The following is a 20838-nucleotide window of genomic DNA, read 5'->3' as shown; positions in this document are numbered from 1 at the left end:
TGTAATACTTCAGTCCCTTATGCCTCTGAATCTATGCCTGCCCTCATATTAATATCACATTTATCTCTAGAACACAGTTCCAGTGGGATTGAATGTGAGATTGAATAAGTCACTCAGTAACGTCCACAATGGTTTCGGACACCCAAATGGCTGTACCCTCAAATACTGCCCTATTTAAAGTTTTTTGGCTTTTAGTATGAATATGTTAGCCTTACTGTTGTCTATAAGCTAGTGTGCACCAAAACAATGACAAAATTCACATTTAGAAGACCAAACCCAACTATGAAAATGAAAATCAGGTTGATGTCAGAATCCAACGCCAGATTGACATTAAACTTCAACGTTGGACAGACGTATTGTGGTTGAAAAACTCAAATCGGGTTGACGCCAGAAACCAACATCAGTCGGTTTCTGACGTCAATCCGACTTTCATTTCCAGCCAAAATGCAACCCCTGCAAAAATGCAACCCCTGCGGGTCCCTGCCACCAAAATCATCCCCTGACTGACGTTACTACTTTCTACTCAAGGACCTGACAGAATTGTAGTGCAGTAAAAAGTACGATTTTTGTCTTTAAAATGTAGTGAAGTTAAAGTAAAAAGTTTCCAGAAAAAATAATACTCAAGTAAAGTACAGAGATACTCAAAAAGTGTACTTAAGTACAGTACTCAAGTAAATGTACTTTGTTCCTGTCCACCTCTGCCCGCAATATATACAATATCCCTAATTTTAAGCGTTCCTCTTTGCTGGAATGTTCTGATCATATAAACCATGTGAGCAACTACAGCAAACGGCCATACAAAAATAATTGCTCCATTATTCAGGATATGACTCATCACATAAAAGAAAACACTTATTCCATCCCTGCATTTTCCAAACTGTCCTGAGCAGCGTATGCAGAGAGACTATAGCGCCACTCCTCAAACATAAACGCCTGAGGCAGGCGATCAGACAAACTCTTGTGGCGAAGCATCACCTCACTGTGGTTTCAGGGCACAGTGTGTATGGAAATACTGTTTGACTTCTGAACGATACCATATATGGGTGGCGTTTGTGGTGGGGTTGCCACGGCAACAATCAAAGAGCATTTTACAATGTGGCCCCTAGGGAGACTTTTCCTGCCGGTTTTCAGAGTATCAAGTTCAAGGAAAACAATAAAGATAAACCCTGATGAGCGCACACGTGTAAACACAGATGGATTCAGGGGTTTCTCTGGAAAGCTTTGTGCACCTGCACCGGTTCTGCATGGTTTGACGGAACTAACTTTTTAAGGATCAACGCGTCCTGCAGACTGAAAGTTAGGACGCGATCAAATTCCATCCGTTTACAAAGGCAGAAATATCCTGTGACAGAAAGATGGTCATGAAAGATACCAGACAATGCACTGCATCGGCCTTTTGTTTGCAAAACCTGAAAAGGGAGAAACGCGCAATGTTTTAGAAAGGTAGCAAATGTCTTAAAGTGACCTGTGACACAGTTCCCGACGTCTTAAAGTAGGGCTGCATGTTTAAGAGGAATAAAATGATGTGATTGTCAGTGAAGAGCGGCACGTTTCTTTTACACGCGAGCGGCTCATGATATGGTGAATTTATTTTCTCAGTTCACAGTAAATGTTGCTCCACTTCGAGTCGCTTATTACACGCATTTGGGAACGAAACATGCAACAACCATATTAACCAACTTGTAATGAGAAACGCTTATAAACCGGCTGTGGTCAACAAGACAGAAGCTTTAAGGGATCCGTGTGGTTTTCCACCAAAACAAAAGCTTGATGGATTAATGTTTGAAAATAAAAAAAAATTAATATATAAATATAAGTATATATATATATATATATATATACATAAACATTAGCAATATTTCTTACTTTAATATTATTAATTAATAAAAATAATAATAATCACCATACTGAAAACAACAAAACATTATTACGATTATTATTTTATAGTCATATTAATACATAATCACAAAATCTTTGGACAAATTGTGCAGCCCTACAAAGCAGCAAAGCTTTTTTATTTTTTATTTAGTAATAATAATCATAATGAAACATTATTATTGTAATTATTATTGTTATTACTATTAATAATAATAAAAAAATTATTAATATTTTGTCATATTGACATATAATCACAACATTAAAAAAAATTTTTTTTAAAGTGCAGCCCTACAAACTAGCAAAGAAAGACAATAAAAAAGTACAAATTTCAATACATTTTTTCCCTTATCTCTCCTTATCCTAAAAAGGATGGTGAGTAAATGTCAGACGAGAAGAGTGTTCTCCTCACCTTACTCTTCATCATGTCCTGGACGCGCTCCGACATGGACTGGCCCGCCTTCGGCCTGACGAGGATGTACAGGGCCTTGACCTCGGGGCACGAGCGCAGGAGTTTCTCCACCAGCACCTTTCCCATGAAGCCCGTCGCCCCCGTGATCAGCACGTTCTTCCCCGCGTACCACTCCGAGATCGAGGCCATGATGAGTATGACAGATGAACGCCGGTCCTCCTGGACACTGAGAAACGGAGAGAGAATTTACCAGTCAAAACATGTCATGCTCATCAGCAAGATATACTATTGTTTGACTCAAAGGACACTCTGCCAACCGGAAAAATACAGTCAACTGGCTCTCCAGCAGTGACACTTAAGACATTAATGTGTGCACAAATAAAGCAACTAAGGATTTGTCCCTTTGCTATGCCCCACCCTCCATAGTAACTGTTTGTGGTTGCACAACTGTGGTGTTGCTAATGCTAAGCGGTGGCTTTGTGGTTTCTTACTGGTATAAGAGTTATTTACCATCCGCTAGGTGACAATTGTGCGTCTGCTCATTCAGTAAAGGAACTGCACACATACACTGCATGTTGATACTTAGTGTTCGGTGTTTGTTTAGCACTTGCGTGAGCAATAGAGTAACAGTTATGTTTGACTTGGCAAACACACTAATAAACAATGAGTAGGTGTGTGTGTACAAACGTTTGACTGGTGATGTAGATTCATTCAACCTGGAGCTTTTGCGTTCGTCCAGAGCTGACATGGTTTAGTCAATAACATACACTTATAATATAATAATATAATATTATACATACATGCACACACATATGAACTACATTTTATTATATATATATAATATACTTACTAGAATATATTTGTATAATATAATAATTACAATATATAAAATACATTAAACTAATGTATAATTTATATATTTAAAAAAATATATATATTATTTATATAAATTATATATAAAATACATATATACATAAAAGGTTATTATATTATATATATAAAATTCCTACTAACCAAAATAAAAGGTTTTTTTTGTACCTTTTTAGCCACATTCATTAAAAAAAACTGACAGGAATAAAATGAAACAGTTAATTTGTCAAATTTAAGTAGGCTATATGTTAAACACATTGTAAAAATACAATTTGTTAAATAAAATAAATGTTTTTAAAATCATTTTAGTAATGTATCATCTTTGACAGCCCTAAAAACTAAATATAATAAAACTTGATTAAAATTTTAAATTGAAAACTAAAAAATTGGAATGACAAACAGAAAAAAAAAGAAGTAAACATCCATTTAAAATCGGCATCTACTTAATGCAGTCTGTCATCCTTTCTTCCTCCGGTCCCCTCGGCTTTAAGAGAGTGAAGTAAATCAAGTCTCGTGGCAGCGATTTATGACTCATTACATTTTCTGCCAGCTATTACATCATGACACGAGTCCCTGCGCGGCGTCTGTTCAAGTCTACGGTTCACACACACTCTCATCTGAGCTCTGACCACCACAAACACCCCACCCGGATACTGGGAATACGACTGACTGGGATAAGGAAGACTGCAGGTCAGAGAGGATTAACACTTGAAAACCCTGTGAATGAATCTGACATTACTCTCTCTCACACACACACACACACTCAAAGACTGATACTGTATACGACAGCAACAAGCAATCTGTCCAGTACCAGGGAGCCAATTATCTCAGGTTATTTTTGAAGGTCAGTGAATTTAATTGGACAAGCCGCTTCCATAGTGAGAGGTATTTAATACAGTACATTCAGACACATGTGATGATGGCATGAAAGTGTGTTAACTACTAATAGCTGATCTCAGTACAGTCTCTCACTCCGCAGGTGTCAGGCTCAAATCTTCTCAACTGCTGTTACAGACTCATGGGAGATTCACATTTTTTTCCCCTTCACAAAATTCATTTTTCTAGTGTTTTCTTGCATTACCTTTCCCTCCAGGCTCCAGCTTGCTTTTTTGTTTCATTTGTGTTTACTATATACCGTTCAAATATATATACCACAGTTATATACCGTTCAAAAGTTTAGGGTTGATAAGATGTATAAGTGTTTTTGAAAGAAGTCTCTTATGCTCAGCCAGGCTGCATTTATTAGATTAAAAATACAGTAAAATTATGAAACATTATTACAATAAAAAAAAAAAAAATCTGTTTTCTATGTGAATATATTTTAAAATGCAATTTATTCCTGTGATCAAAGCTGAATTTTCAGCATCATTACTCCAGTCTTCAGTGTCACATGATCCTTCAGAAATCATTCTAATAAGCTGATTTGCTACTCCAGAAACATTTATTATTATTATTAGGGCCCGAGCACCGATGGTGTGAGGACCCTCTTGGAATTGCTCTGTTTATTATTATTATTATTATTATTATTATTATTATTATTATTCTTCTCCGCATTGAATTGCATTTTTGAGGGCCTAAACATGCTCGAAAACTCACGAAACTTTGCACACGCGTCAGAACTGGCGAAAATTTACATCTGATATAGGTTTCAGAATTGGACGGGGCAAAACGGCTCGATAGCGCCACCTATAAAAGTTCAACGGAGTGCGCCTCCCGCAACGTTCCACGTACGTGCACGAAATTCGGTACATACGTGTAATGACCTAATACCTACAAAAAAGTCTCTTGGAGCATAGCCCTAAACACAACAGGAAGTCAGCCATTTTGAACTTCCTCTCAGATTTTTGTGCAGTTTTTGCCATTTTCAGGCCTCGTACTTTAACGAACTCCTCCTACAGTTTTAATCTGATCATCTTCAAATTTGGTGAGTGTAATCTTAAGGCCTTTGCGACGTTAAATTGCGAAGATCTTGAGTTTTCGTCAAAGGGCGGGTCCACGGCGGCCTAACAAATTTCGATGTTTCGCCATGAAACAGGAAGTTGCTGTAACTCAGGCATGGAATGTCCAATCTGCCCCAAACTTCACACTTTTGATAAGCGTTCTGTCCTGAACACATGACCATGCTCATATTCAGTTACAGTCATAGCGCCACCTGCTGGCAACAGGAAGTGACATGTTTAACACTGTTATGGACTCCTAATAACATATAAAAAAGTGCCAGCAAGTGCTAAACATGCTAACAACATACTAGAAGCATGCTAAAACATGCTAGCAAACTCTTAGCTAAGTGCTAAAGCATGCTATTATTGCAATTAAATAAGAATTTACTGTAACTCAGGCATGGAATGTCCAATCTGCCCCAAACTTCACACTTTTGATAAGCGTTCTGTCCTGAACACATCTACATGAGAACATTCAGTTATAGTAATAGCGCCACCTACTGGTAACAGGAAGTGTCATGTTTAACACGTTGATGCCATTCTAGCAACATGTTAAAAATGCCATTGACTTCTAAACATGCTAGAAACATGTTAAAACATGCTAGCAATACTTAGCTAAGTGCTAAAGCATGCTAATTCAATGAAACAGGATGTTGTTGTTACTCAAGAAGGCAATGTCCAATCTGCGCCAAACTTCACACTTTTAATAAACGTTCTGTCCTGAACACTTGACCATGCTCATATTCAGTTACAGTCATAGTGCCACCTGCTGGCAACAGGAAGTGACATGTTAAACACTGTTGTGGACATAAAAACATAAAAAAAGTGCCAGCAAGTGCTAAACATGCTAACAACATACTAGAAAAATGCTAAAACATGTTAGCAAACACTTAGCTAAGTGCTAAAGCATGCTATTGCTGCAATTAAATAGGAATTTGCTGTAACACAGGCATGGAATGTCCAATCTGCCCCAAACTTCACACGTTTGATAAGAATCATGGCCTGAACACATGTCTATGCTCAAATTCAGTTATAGTAATAGCGCCACCTACTGGCAACAGGAAGTGACATGTTTAACACGTTGATGCCGTTCTAGCAACATGTTAAAAATGCCATTGAGTTCTAAACATGCTAGAAACATATTAAAACATGCTAGCAATACTTAGCTAAGTGCTAAAGCATGCTAATTCAATGAAACAGGACTTTGTTGTTACTCAAGAAGGCAATGTACAATCTACCCCAAACTTCACACGTTTGATAAGAGTTATCTCTTGAACACATGTCCATGCTCATATTTAGTTATAGTCATAGCGCCACCTGCTGGCAACAGGAAGTGACGTTTAACACTGTTCTTGACTCCTAATAACATATAAAAAAAATGCCAGTAGGTGCTAAACATCCTACCAACATACTAGAGACATGTTAAAACATACTAGCAAACACTTAGCTAAGTGCTAAAGAATGATATTACTGCAATTAAATATGAATTTGCTGTAACTCAGGCATGGAATGTCCAATCTGCCCCAAACTTCACACTTTTGATAAGCGTTCTGTCCTGAACACATGACCATGCTTATATTCAGTTACAGTCATAGCGCCACCTGCTGGCAACAGGAAGTGACATGTTTAACACTGTTATGGACTCCTAATAACATATAAAAAAGTGCCAGCAAGTGTTAAACATGCTAACAACATACTAGAAACATGCTAAAACATGCTAGCAAACTCTTAGCTAAGTGCTAAAGCATGCTATTATTGCAATTAAATAGGAATTTGCTGTAACTCAGGCATGGAATGTCCAATCTGCCCCAAACTTCACACTTTTGATAAGAGTCATGGCCTGAATACATCTACATGAGAATGTTCATTTTTAGTAATAGCGCCACCTACTGGCAACAGGAAGTGACATGTTTAACACGTTGATGCCGTTCTAGCAACATGTTAAAAATGCCATTGAGTTCTAAACATGCTACAAACATGTTAAAACATGCTAACAATGCTTAGCTAAGTGCTAAAGAATGCTAATTCAATGAAACATGACTTTTTTGTTACTCAAGAAGGCAATTTCCAATTTGCACCAAACTTCACACGTTTGATAAGAGTTCTGTCCTGAACACACATCCATGCTCATATTCAGCAATAGTCATAACGCCACCTATTGGCAACAGAAACTGACATGGTTAACACAGTAATGCGGTACTAACCACATAATTATTGTGTACTAAGCATGCTAGAAACAGACTAAACATGCTAGCAACACTTAGCTGAGTCATGAAGCATGCTATTATCACCATTATACAAAACATTTTGTTACTAACTTTGACATACTCTTACTATATATACCTCCTTAAATGTACATTTCCCAACCATGCTCTGTCTTCCTAAAGCCACCGAGTGTTGATGGCACGGGTGCGAGGGCCCTTTCATCGCTGCTTGCAGCTTTAATTATTATTATTATTATGTTTAAAAAACAGTTGTGCTGCTTCATATTTTTGTAGAAACCATGATACATTGCTATGTTCAGAGTTCAAACAAAAATCAGATTTTTACCCAGATACCCAGATGTGTTTTTGAACGTCTGGACAGCAGAAAAACACATGAAATCGGACACATATGGAGGTGTATCAGATTTTTACAGATGTTTCTCAGTCTGGACGCTCTGGCTGTTAAAAACGTATTTCAAACCGTCTTTTGCATCACTCTTAATGTGACACAACAATAACATCAAAACCAGTGACGGAAATGCCGGAAGTATTCACACGATGTTGAAATGGTGTATATGTCCAGAGATTTCGGCATTTTCCTGTGTGACGGAGGAGTTCTGCACTCGACGGGACACTTATTTGAAGAGCGATTTGATTAGCTCCTAAAAGCTTTTAGTAGCTTCTTTGGGGTTCCCCATTACACGCGACCTACACATGACCATTGTTTCTTCTGTAACTGTGTTTAATGATACAATGATGAAGTATGAAATCAAATTAATTAAATAGCGAGATTTTTCCTGCATCCGTCACATAGCCTATGTGGGAATGCAAGTTTTGGGTATGGGTTTGCCTACGTCATGGTCATAGTGTTAATAACTGAACAGATTTAAAATTCAAGAGAGGAAACCCAAGGTCTATCTAGGACCACGGAAACAGAACCGGAGCACACAACGTTTTTAATAATTTATTAATAAATAGCGACGCTCATGCGTCTTCTTCAGAGTCAAAGAATGGATGGTAACAATGTAGCCTACAGATTTTATAGCAGTAAAGTTCAAATCATTGGCCACAAACCTACATGGGTGTGGTACATCAATTAATTAATCATAATTAAGCACTCAGGTGTAAACCAAGACAGGAAAAAAATAAAAAAAACAATAGTAAGAATAATAATTACAACACCTTCAGAAAAAATAAATAAATGAATAAAAATAGTAATAAAATTAAAAAAAAAAAAAAAAAAAAAAAAATTCACTCAAGCACATTTAACTTCTGTGTTTTAAGAAGAAGTTTACGATGTTTTTATTGCATAACAGCTTCATGGCATTTGATTTTTGGAAGTAGTTGAAGTATATCAGTTCCTTCTAAAGCTCTACGGGTATTTACATCAGAGAATGGCTTCCTCAACTGACCTCAAGAGCACGAAGACGCTTTGAACAAGAGCAAACGCAACATCCTCTTTCCTGCACGGATGCACACCGGCCTCGGAAACAAGACCAGCACGATGAGCTCTGATGTTTGAGGTTTCAAACCTTCAAATGCTTGATGTTGGGTCTTCAGCAAGTTTCCATCCCGTCTGGCTAGAGCTCTTCCCATAATGTTTAGGCATTAGGTCAGTAGGCGGAGAGTAGATGATCTTCTGTGAATGTTCGAACGCATTTACACTACGAAAGCCAATCCGGTCAACGCGTTTTCGACAACCTCTGGAAGTGGTCAAAAGTGAAAGCTCAAAACGTTTTAGACCCTGTATTTAGCGTCGTCCACTTGTGATCCGATCGACTAAAACGCATCTTAACACCAGGTGTAAACAGGGCCTGTATGTCTTGAGTTTGCCCTGTCTTCGCATAAGTGACTATTTTAGGAGCCTTAAACAAATGTACATTTGGCAGCTTTCAGTATAATCCGGCTGAAAAGAAATGCGTTTCCTAAAACTATTCCTAAAGTGATTTCCTCATGATTTGATTCGCACACAACTTGTTTACTGATATAAAGAATATCTCCCTTTGAAGTGACATTTTTCATGCTCAAACAGCAACTACACACACTAAAGAAAGATGAACATGTCAAAAAGCGTAGTAGGTCCTCTTTAACACACATGCAAACATACGTCAGCAACACCGGTGTGATTTATTATGCACAACTTCAGCAGTGTCAGATACGAGCTATATTCCAGCGGCGAGCTGATACAGTCCTGATACAATACACCACAACTAAGTCTTTTTATTTGGGCTTGAATTACGGGAAGTGTCGGCGAGAGCAACTTTATATGGGCATCTGTTTCTGTGTCTCTTCCAAGAATGAAGACACAAACACGAAGCAACCCATCACACAATCACTCTCACCGGCCAACATAACCTCGTCTGGGGTTATAAAGGACACTGCGTACAAAACAAGCATGAACCACAGGAAACAAGCTTCCCAAACAGGAAGAGGATTTCAGATCTGTTGAGATCCGCACGGATTACCGATTACAGTTTAGAGGGCTGTTGCAGGGTCAATGCAGGTTAAACTTTATCATCATCACAGTTGTAGGTTGATAAGAGCTGCTCTGTAATGCACTTGCAGTGGAAGTCTATGGGAAAGACATTTCACTTGTCACTGATGCTGTACATAGATGTTGAGATGTTTTGAAGTCAAACCTTTAGGGAGATTTGTGTGCTTGACCCAACATTGATAATAATCAGAAATGTTTCTTGAGCAGCAAATCATCATATTAGAATGATATCTGAAGGATCATGTGACACTGAAGACTCGAGTAATGATGCTGAAAATTCAGTTTTGATCACAGGAATAAATATCAAAGTTCAGAAAGTTCTACGACAAACTAATGCTCCTGATAGAGGCATGTTGACTCGCTGCCATTAGTCACATTACAGCATTGAGTGTGTGTGTGTGAGTGTGTGTGTTGATTGATTTGCCCTACATCAGTTAAATATCCTCTGGGAGCAGCGAGAGCAGATTGCTAACATCATTAGCTAATGCATGACTCTAACACTCACTGCTCTGCTCAATGTACATTAAGATATGGCCAATAATGACATCTCATTAGAACAATACACTTTAAAGTCTAGCACAATATATCCACGTTTATCAGAGGAGTTTGCAGAGGCAAACATCAATAATATGTCAATCAAATGGAAAGTTTCTGTGGATGTTAAAGGTTCTTCATTAAATCATCAATGCCAATAAAGAACCTTTCATTATTAAAGGGGACCAAAAGTCTTGATTTTGTTTTTGGGCTCTACTAGAATACATAATTTTTCCCATATTCTCCATTGTTGCAGCTCCTCTTTTCCCAGTCTGTCAGTAATGCTCTGTTTAGTTCCTGTCTCTGTGAAGCCCCTCCTTCTGAAAAGCACAATGTGCTCTGATTGGTCGGCTGGAGCAGTGTGTTGTGATTGGTCAAGTGCTTCAATCATGTTTGGGAAATGTCTCGCCCCTTACAATAACCCGCAGTTTCAACACACTACTAACTAACTCAACCAGGCCCCGCCCCCTTATTCTGCGAATGCCTTGGACAAGTTAGAGAATTAATTAGACAAGGAATATTTCTTGACAAGATTGTGAAACACTTTTTCGTCTCATAAATCCTTTCTTAAAAAGAAACCAACTTCACAACATGCCAAAAGAAGTTGCACAACATCCTTCATTCATTCATTCACTTACTGAGCCTCTGTATAATGATTCTCATCAGAGAATGTCGCAGCTCAAGATGCCTCAAAACATGAAAGTCAAACAATTGAGGAGTTCCAAAGGAAACACCGTCCCCTGAGGCTACAGATGAGCGTTTGGCGTACATTGTGTGCTGATTGCAAAAGCAACGCAAGACATACTTTCTATAGCCTGGCCTGCCCTGAGGTTACTGAAGCGAAAGCATTCGTGTTCTGTGAGTCGAAATCAGTCATTCCTGAAACATTTTAGCATGTCAGACACCAAAGGCGACGTTGGGACACAAACAGAAGAGCAGGTATGACTTGAGGTTATGAATTTATTGGGTTACATGAAAACATGGGCATTCATCACTTTTATGCAAATAACATATTTTCCTGCAAGAAGCTGAGGTGTATTTGGGAGTCTGGATTGTAGGGTGCTCACAAAAACTTGCTTTGCTATGCATTTTCAGCTCAAAAAAAGTCATTTATTTTATTTATTCATTTAAATATGTATTTTATCATGAACATTTCATATTTATTACTCTTATTATTCATTTTCTCCTTTCTTTTATTTTGATTTCCTTGCATCGTACGATGAATCCACTATCAATTTAATTTGATTACTATTAATAGGAAAGACAGAATGCATATTATGGTTTTATATATATATATATATATACACACACACACACACACACACACACACACACACACGATTCAGGTGGAGAAATTGAAAAAAATTGTCATTACAATTAGTTGTGGTGTCACTATTGATGATCATAGTTAGTGTTAAACTAAGATTATACAATTAAATATTACAGTTAAACTTACTCATCCAGCATTTTATTAGTTTTGAACTTTAACCGATTTGACTTGTCATTTTAGTCTTGTAGATAATAAAAGCAGGTGAGAAAATCCCATTAACTTTCACTGAAGAAGAAACCGGAGACATCTAGAAACCAGAATATCACAGACACTTGAGACAGCAAAAAAAAAAAAAAAAAAACACCCTAGCAATGCTAGCAACTGAATGAATAAATGAAAGAATGACTATCTATCTATCTATCTATCTATCTATCTATCTATCTATCACCATTTCAGTCATTTCCGACTCTGATTGTAAGGGTGAAACCGGAGCACCCCGAGGAAACCCACGCAGAAACAGGGAGAACATGTCCGGGACCTTCTGGCTGTGAGGCGACAGTGGGCCGCCCCAAAGAACGACTACCTCCTATAAATACATCAATAATTCACCTGTTTAATAGGGCAGCAATGGATTGTTGCTAGTCTAGCGGCTCTGTCAGAAGTGGTTCTGGCTAATTAGGCTTGTAGTATAAATAGCAGCTCCAAGTCACATTAATTATAGTCCAGTCCAGAGGGAAATACACAGTTAAAATGACTACAAAATCTATTATGAGTAAAAGGAGAACAAGACTGTGCGATGTAAATATAGAAGCACTAGGGCTGGTTTTACATCCTCAGCTAATAACTGTAGGCCAGGAACAAAATAATAGCATTCAAGTATCATTTCTTTCTTTTTTTTTTATATACACTCATAACAATAATGGTTCTTTATCTGAATATATGGTTCCATGAAGAACATCTTTAACATTCACAGAATCTTTACATTCCACAAAAGGTTCTTTATTGTAGAAAAGGGTTCTTTCGATTTTTAGAATGTTCTTCACACAAAGAAAAATAAAATGTTATTTTTGGTTATTTTGGTTTATTATTTTTAACTGTTCACTGAATGGTTCTTTGAGGAACCAAAAATGTTTTTTCTATGGCATCACTGCAATAAAATATTGGAACCTTATTTTTAAGAGTGTATTTCTGTTTACATTTAAAGATTTAGTTCAAGTTTTAGTAAAAGTTTTTGTCATTTTTATAATTTTATATATATATATCCATATGCTTTTTATTATTTTATTTCAGTTTTAGTAATTTTAGAGCAACATGATAAACTAAATTCAATTGAAAAATGTTGCTAACTGAAATAAAAAAAGTTGTCATATATTTTTTATATATATTATACACTTTATTTTAAGGTGTCATTGTTACAGTGTAATTATATATTTAAGTACTGAGTAATATTAATTAACTACATGTACTTCCTATAGGGTTAGGGTAGGATTAGGGTTTGGTTGAGGGTTAGTTGCATGTAATTATGCATAATTTACTGTCATTTCTTCGGTAAGTACATGTAACATAATAACAAGGACACTGTTAAATAAAGTGTTACCTAATAAGTTATAACCCTGGTTCAAGTTTAGGTTTTAGGCTTTGGTTCTATGTAAATGAAAGCTGAATCTGATCCGCTTTGCTCCTGTTATGACTTTCAGCTTATGCATAAGAAGCACGACATCACATAACACCATCTTCACAGTGTCAAGATGGTTAAAGCTGCGAGAATTATTTATGCTGCGTTTAATTCCGTGTCTGTTTTAAGAGTGAAAACCACAGATTAACATGTGTAAATATACTGGCGGTCCGCACTTCTTCGGTTCACCCCCCTCATTCGTTCTCAGTGTGACCCATGAAGGCCTGCTGATCATCAAGTCAGCTCTAATCTCAACATCCTCGCCTTGAGGTCTCAGTGCTGAACACTGCTGATATGCTGTAGGAGTGTGTTCAACTTCAGGGTAAAGTGAACGGCTGGAGAACACAGATCAAACTAAAGGACAGAGATACAGTAAGATGACAGATCAGTTGACAATGAGGATTCATCAACAAACGAGAGCCAGGCCTTTCAAATCAGCATGAAAGAGACGTTGCAATCATCTTTTCTTCCCTATTGTGACGTATATCCAAGTGAAATGACTTGTGGAACAAGAACAAATAGTGCTTGATTTTGTCTATGGGGATTGATTAGATGGTTGTGGTTTGCTATTGGTCGATCTCATGTGAGTGACAGGTTGCCCCGCCCTCAGGCAAGTAAACACGAGTTAATGAATTTAGAATATAATGATGTGTACGGATTAATTATTTATAATATATGCTGCAATATTCTATAAAAATATTGGATTTCATTGTGACTTTAAAAACGCCCTCCACACACTTGATCCTGGATCTGTCTCACTCCTGCATGTTTATCATTGGATACATTTCTGAATGAATGATGCAACTGACACTGATTGTGGCCACTATCTGCAGATGGCCCTGTCTGTCTGTCTCCTGCAGGATCAGTATCAAGGTCCAGATAAGGGAGCAGACATCGTATTTAGCACAGCTCTTTTAGTCAAAGCACAGCGTTACGCACGTGCCGTGACTGTATGAACTTGCTGGCATGTCTCCCTATACATTCTACTGTACTTGATCTCTCTATATATACACAGGGGTATGTGAGACTGTATGTTGTTTACGGTCTATTAAATATTGAACAGTTTATATTTAATGTTGTTACTGCTGCACACAAATGTCCCTTCAGGCATCAGAGTATATTAGGTGTAATTTACTGTAACAGTGCAATTCTGTTGAAAGGTGAACCTTTCAAAAACATGTCCAGATCACATATCCCACCGCAAAACCATAAATAAAAAAAAATAGGAAATTAAATTTTGCCAACTAAAAAAAGTATTATTTGGCACTGTAACGACTAATGACTCTTAAGTAGAGAAGATTTTTACTTTATTTTTTAACACAAAACATAACTTTTTCTTTTGATTTTGGGATGAAATATAACCCGGAAAAGATTCATCCTCAAGTGCAACAATGTAGCAAGGATGATTCGATCGCGCCAAACCTCAACAGTTCAAGAATCATTTGTGCTTCACTGTAACATTAGAACTGAAGCTTTGACGCCGCGCGCTCACACATTCATCCACCTTTTTTCTTTTTCTTTTTGCTTTACCCGCCACCGCAGCTCATATTTAAACACTGATGTGACAAGAAACCACAGGAAGAAAGATGACTTTAACCACTTACTATGATTATTATTAGTGACAGCGGTCACCGCTGACGACGCGTCCGTTTCAGCACGCGTCCGCCGACAGACCCGCGTTAAACGCCGCTAACGCGCGCACAGGACGTGTTAGGGAATTTAAAATCAGCTAGAACTAAACGCTTTGCTTGTCAAAGTTGTACTTCTTGACAGACCATCTTAAAACGCAGCGGCAAAAGACGCCCGCCTCGGCCGCCTGACGCACCGCAGACGGAACGCATCAAGAACGCGTCCTGTACACAAGGTTTGAGAGCTGCTCCGGGTCGATAGACTGCTTAATAGATTTTACACCCTTCACTCTTCAAGAATTCAGATCTAAAACAACCTAAATCCGTTGTCAAGCCACATGTGAACGCATCCAGACCGTCATGAGCGCATTCTCTTCCTCAAGGATGCGTCAACACACCGCGACGCCTTTTCTCTTATAACGGTAGGTTATATTCGGGATTAAAAAGTCAAGCTACATTTTGCTCTCAAACAGTAGAAAGCAGAATATCTTGCCTTACCTTGAACATGAATCACGCCGGGTGAAGATGTTCCGAACCTCACTCTCTCTCCTTCTATCAACGCGTGTGCGCGCGCCACAGAGCTGCAGTGAACGCGCCTCTGGCGCAGCGCTGGAGGAGACACAAGCGTGTGTGTGAACTGGGTGTGACTCCAAACACACACTTAACACACTTACTAAGCGTAAACTAAAAGCGTCTGGCTTTGCACTCCCTTATTCAGGACTGGTTAGGGTTGTTAGGTTTAAATTGAAATTGTTGCAGATTCAACCTTCAACAATATAATAAATACAAACGTTATAAAATGCAACTAAACTCTATAAAAGAGTCTCTATAAAGTTTTTACGTTTAAGTTTGTACATTTAAAAGTTTTTCTGTAAAAGTTTTCCCCCACATGCTTATTATACTGTAGCCTTTCTAGGCTTAAAGGCCACAAACCTTCAAGTCTTCAAGCTATTGAAATTGGCCCAGGAAAAAATGCAGTATACTCAAATATACTAGTTGAGTTGAGTAACCTACATTTTTCTAGATGTTGAAGCCACACAAAGCCACTGCTAGAGAAAATGAGACAATGAAAGTGGCTTTCATTACTGAAAGAAAATATATAGGCTATTGAAGGTTTAAACAGACCTGAAGAATGCTTATAGTGCTTTGCTGGATTCTAGGTGAAGACTAAATAATTCATACTCAAAAGCACACTTGCACTTGTTTAGGGTAGCCATAACTCAGCTTGTCCATCAATATTTTGTTCAAACTTTCAAAATTTTAATCTATAAAAAGTCATATGTTTTCGTATCATAAAAGTAATTCATAAGCGCAATGATTAACAGATATAATGGTGGCGCATTCTGCAGTGTTTCACAGCTGAAGCGAAAGAGCATTTTTGTTCTTATCTGAAAACGATTTGTTTCCTGCATGTTGTTTTTTCATTCTTTTACACTGTTGGTACGATGAACAACATGAGATATCGATTACCGGAATAAATGTTATGCAAATATAGCCTGCATGATCATCATAGTGGAATTCCAGACAGCATGACGAAAAACAAGCTGGATGGGAAACGAGCACGATTATTTCACAGAACCAAAAGTCGTAACGACAATAGAAACACCGTGGTGCAAAGTCGACTGAATCATTTCTATGCCACAAGACAATAGAAAAAGACCATTCGGATAATATTCTACACCAGTCCTCTGAATATACTTGCACAATATGCCTCTATCAGTAACGTGCGGTGAAATCTTGTCATGGGTAGGCTGTGACCTATCAATGTGGCATATATGTTTATATATTCATTCGGTTAATGTAGCAACCCAAGTTCATATCAGGCATCATCACGCTGCCTGCATACAGCAAAGTCAGTCATATGTGAGGCTAATGCACAAACAAATCTAATAATCAAATTAATGGACACATCTATCTTATGACTTCTTATACAACAAACAAATGTTTTGTGCGGGAACCCAGTAACGTTAAGAGAGGGAGGCGGCGCGGTGTCAGCGAACTGACAAGCAGCCTAGTCACTATTGTAGTTTGTATTAATGCCATGGTTCAACAAATAATGTAAAGGTTAAATAATAATTCACTTAGACTTTATAAGAAGCAATTGCGACTTTATTTCACACAATTCTGACTTTATATCTTGCAATTCTGACTTTATAACATGCAATTGCGACTTTATTTCACGCAATTCTGACTTTATATCTCGCAATTCTGACTTTATAACACGCAATTGCGACTTTATTTCACGCAATTCTGAGAAATAATGACAAGATTGCGAGATGTAAACTCGCAATTGTGAGATAAAAAGTCGCAATTATCTTTTAAAATGTTTTATTCTGTAGCGGAAACAAGCTTCCATACCTCCTGGCCTCTTCCTCCCATCCATCCTCCCTGACGCGTTAGTAGGGCCGGCCCAGCTATCGGTAGGCGCCGGCGGTGCCGCGGTAGCCTACTCCTGAGAAAACGTTTTGGAAAAGACGGGCTATGGACCCAACCAACTCTATAGGAGGGGAGGGGAGAACTCCCTCACATGGTACAACCCATGCAGAGGCTGCGCGCTGCGGTGTCAGAATGCGGAACGTCCGAACGTGTGTAGCCTAATGTAACTAACGTGACAAATGTGAAAAAAGAAAATTTAAAAGTGAAGCGGCCCACCGGGAATTCTCCCGATTACCCACCCCGGGCCTGTTGACAGCCAACGCTAGGCGCTGCTAGATCGGGAAGCGCGGATTGAGTGAGAGCGAGTGGATCACGTGACATGAAGCAAGCTCGGTCTCTGCCTCAATGTTGATAATTCAAGACAGCATGAGAACTGACTGCGCATGCGCAAACCTACATAAACTACGTTCTATGGACCAAAGAGGCACTGCTAACCTCTGCCTCAATGGCCATTGCCTTGCATTTCCTGCATGAAACAATGGTTTTAGGAGCAAACAATGGCAAAATGAGTATATTATATGTGTATTCCTGAAAATTTTTGTTACAAAAATTAATATTTGGAATAAAATAAATGCAATTAATAATGTGGTGAATTAATAAAGTTCTTGGAATTAATAAATGTAATGTCAACATTTCCTTTGGTGAGGCACTGCCTACCCTGACCGCACGTCCCTGGCCTCTATTTAATAAGACATTATGTTATGTTAGCAATTACTCATGTCATGATCAAGACAGAATCAAGTTTAGAAAAATAAAGGTCCTTTATTGCCGTTGGTCCACGAAGAAGAATCTTTGTATTGCACAACAGGTTATTTTTCAGTTCTTTGTAAAAGGTTCCATAGATTGTTAAAATGTTCCTCGCCCTCTTTTGTAAGCTTTGTTTTTAGGAGTGTAAGCACTTGTTCACATCTTGATGGGTGTGCAAAAAAAAGGGGGTTGGGATTCACTTTGAAACAGTTTTCACTTAGAAACTGCTTAGTGAATTTTTCTAACATTTGCAAAGAAATGGCAAGTAACACGTTGAATTAAAAGTTTGAAGTAGAATTTTCTCCTCCAAGAACCTTTATTTTATTTACAGCTTCAAAAAAACTTTTATCTAGCCTTTTTATTTATTTACAGTGTAACAACTGGCCTCAATGAGTCTCTTTATATACAAATGTTAAGTTAAAACATTATTTAAATGACATTTATAGAACGTTCATATAACATTATAAATATTTAATATGCACTCTTAATACGTTGAGAGAAACGTTCTTAGAATGTCTTTATGATGTTTCTACTTGAACGTTCTCATAACATTGAGAGAAAACGTTCTGAGAACATTTTTAGAACATTCTTATAAAGTTATACTTATAGGCTAATAGTTGAATGTTAAAATGAACCTTCTTGGAATATTACAAATAGGTGTAAACGTTTAAAGAATGCTAATGCGAGTAAAAATAGGTTATTTAACCTTTTAAATAACGTTCTAAATCACGGCAAGACATTTTAATGCTTTAGAAACATTGAAAAATCGCTGTTCCTCAACGTTTTCAGAACATCAGTTTCTGAGTGAGTCCAGAGGACTTTATATGCTCATCTAATGTCAGACGGTCCGAGAATAAAGTTTGTTCAATGCACAATCAAGGTAATCTCTGCGGTTCAGAATGAGGCGTTTAATTCTGGATCGTCTACAGAAAAACCCAGGAACATGCCTGCACTGTTACTGGCTACTTTATGGAAAGCACCAGGGATCACGGGTAGACAAAAAACAGATTAGGCCTACACAGAATGATATCTGACCTCCAGACAAGTTATTGCAAGCCGAGACACATTCTGTGCAACTGCATTAGCAGTGTCTGAATACTGTAGTTTTGTGTTACTGTAGTGTTCTGCCTGCACAATAAGCACACACATAATTATCTTGATGCATTAAGGCGCTTAACTACCGTCAAAAGTGTGCGACCACAGTGCATTATCTGCAGGAATGGACGCTCAAGCAGTCTGTTCAAGCATTTACTCGAGGTGGGCTAGTATTATTATAGCAGAACATTATTTCAGCAACATTCACAGTCCAGTGGCGGGCCGTGCATTTCACACCTAGGCCGACCTGAATTAATAACTTTTAATAGTGTAGCAGCACACAGACTCTCTATAATTGTTGTAAAATTGCTGTTTTATTTTGCACCGGCAGTTATAGGGTTAATGCGGTCGGTGAGTTCGGAAAAGGCCGGGTAGAGAAGTGAGTTTGGCTTGTGTGTTAGTGTTCAGTTGTTCTTACGTTACAATAGTGTGAATGTTGAAAATAAAATTAATCATAGAAGTTCCGATCATAAATTTACAAGAAAAATTAAGAAAATCATATTCACCACGGAAAAAACGGGGGCCAAAAATGCATTATAGCCTACTGCCTACTCACCAAAACTACTGAATTTTTTTTTACACAAAATCCATTCTAATTTCTTTCCTCAAAAAGACTTAAATGACTTGGTTGTACAGGTTATCTGTGCGTTTCAGTCCCAACAACCTTTTCTATCGCCATCGAGACTGATGCTGAAAGTCGAGTCTGTCCCGTCGTTTTCCTGGCACAAGTTTTAATTCGCTTTAGGGCTGAGAGTGTCTGCTCGACACAAGATGTGGACACAGGGACAGCCACCGCAAAACGATGACGATGTGTACAGCTGACCCATGCTGTACACAGATTTTTGGACGAAATCAATGAGATCAGCGAGACTTTTGCCTTCAAAATCAGTCATGGCATACATTACAGTCAGTTAATTCTGTTTTTATTCGGGACAGATCGAGTAGTGTTCCGTGACTCTGCGTTAAGCTGGATGAGGCTGAATAAGGGATTTTTTCCCGGTAGGTTTTAACCTTCTGGGGGTCGAGGAGGGAAAGAAAGATTAATTTGTGGGTTGAAAAACTATTAAATCTACAGGAATATATTTTAGTTTATGCAGTTCGCTATTGCTCTGAACCATCCAATCAAAGAACGTGAAAATGCCGACGTTATTGTACGCCTGCTGGATGGCCCCGGTGCAGTCTAATCGAAATCTGATTGGCTGATTAAATCTGACGGATTATCTGATTGGTTAAAGCAAGTTTCATTGCTGGGCGCCCGCACTATTGATTCTGAAGTCATCAAGGCAGATTTCTTTGGCCATGGCAACACATGATGGCTGAAATATGATTGGATAAAAGCTCTAACATAAACATACACTACTGGAAGCAGCGCAACCAAGAGAAAAGCTATGGAATGAAGAGATTGGACTATTGGGAATAATTTAATAGCCTACTCATTCATGGAAAAAATATATTAAAGTGCAATTCAGTGATTCTGATAGTGTTTAGGCCAGCAGAGAAGGCCTTGCTGGCACTGACGGCCCACTGATTCACACCCATAATTTGACTACACCTTCAGCCTAGTTCCCAAATCATTCCACCCATAAAAAAAAACAAAAACAATTAAAACTTGTTTGAACACATCCTATTGTTTATATTGTATTGGCTTCATTAAGCAA

At 38.1% G+C, this 20838-nt stretch overlaps 1 protein-coding gene across 1 annotated transcript in view; it reads right to left on the bottom strand.

Annotated features, from left to right (window-relative positions):
- LOC311289370 (fatty acyl-CoA reductase 1) overlaps window positions 1-15526 on the bottom strand; it is a 41432-nt gene extending 25906 nt beyond the window's left edge. The window contains exons 1-2 of the mRNA XM_084407329.1: window positions 15401-15526; window positions 2288-2513 (exon numbers count right to left, since the gene is read on the bottom strand). Coding sequence (XP_084263455.1) covers window positions 2288-2476 — 189 coding nt within the window. The 5' untranslated portion in view covers window positions 2477-2513; window positions 15401-15526. The remainder of the gene's footprint in view (window positions 1-2287; window positions 2514-15400) is intronic.
- Window positions 15527-20838: the final 5312 nt, after the last annotated feature.

The sequence above is a fragment of the Rutilus rutilus genome (genome assembly GCF_951802725.1).
Source record: "Rutilus rutilus genome assembly, chromosome: 4".
In the NCBI taxonomy this organism is placed as follows: Eukaryota; Metazoa; Chordata; class Actinopteri; order Cypriniformes; family Leuciscidae; genus Rutilus; species Rutilus rutilus.
This window is presented reverse-complemented; position numbering and strand designations above follow the sequence as displayed.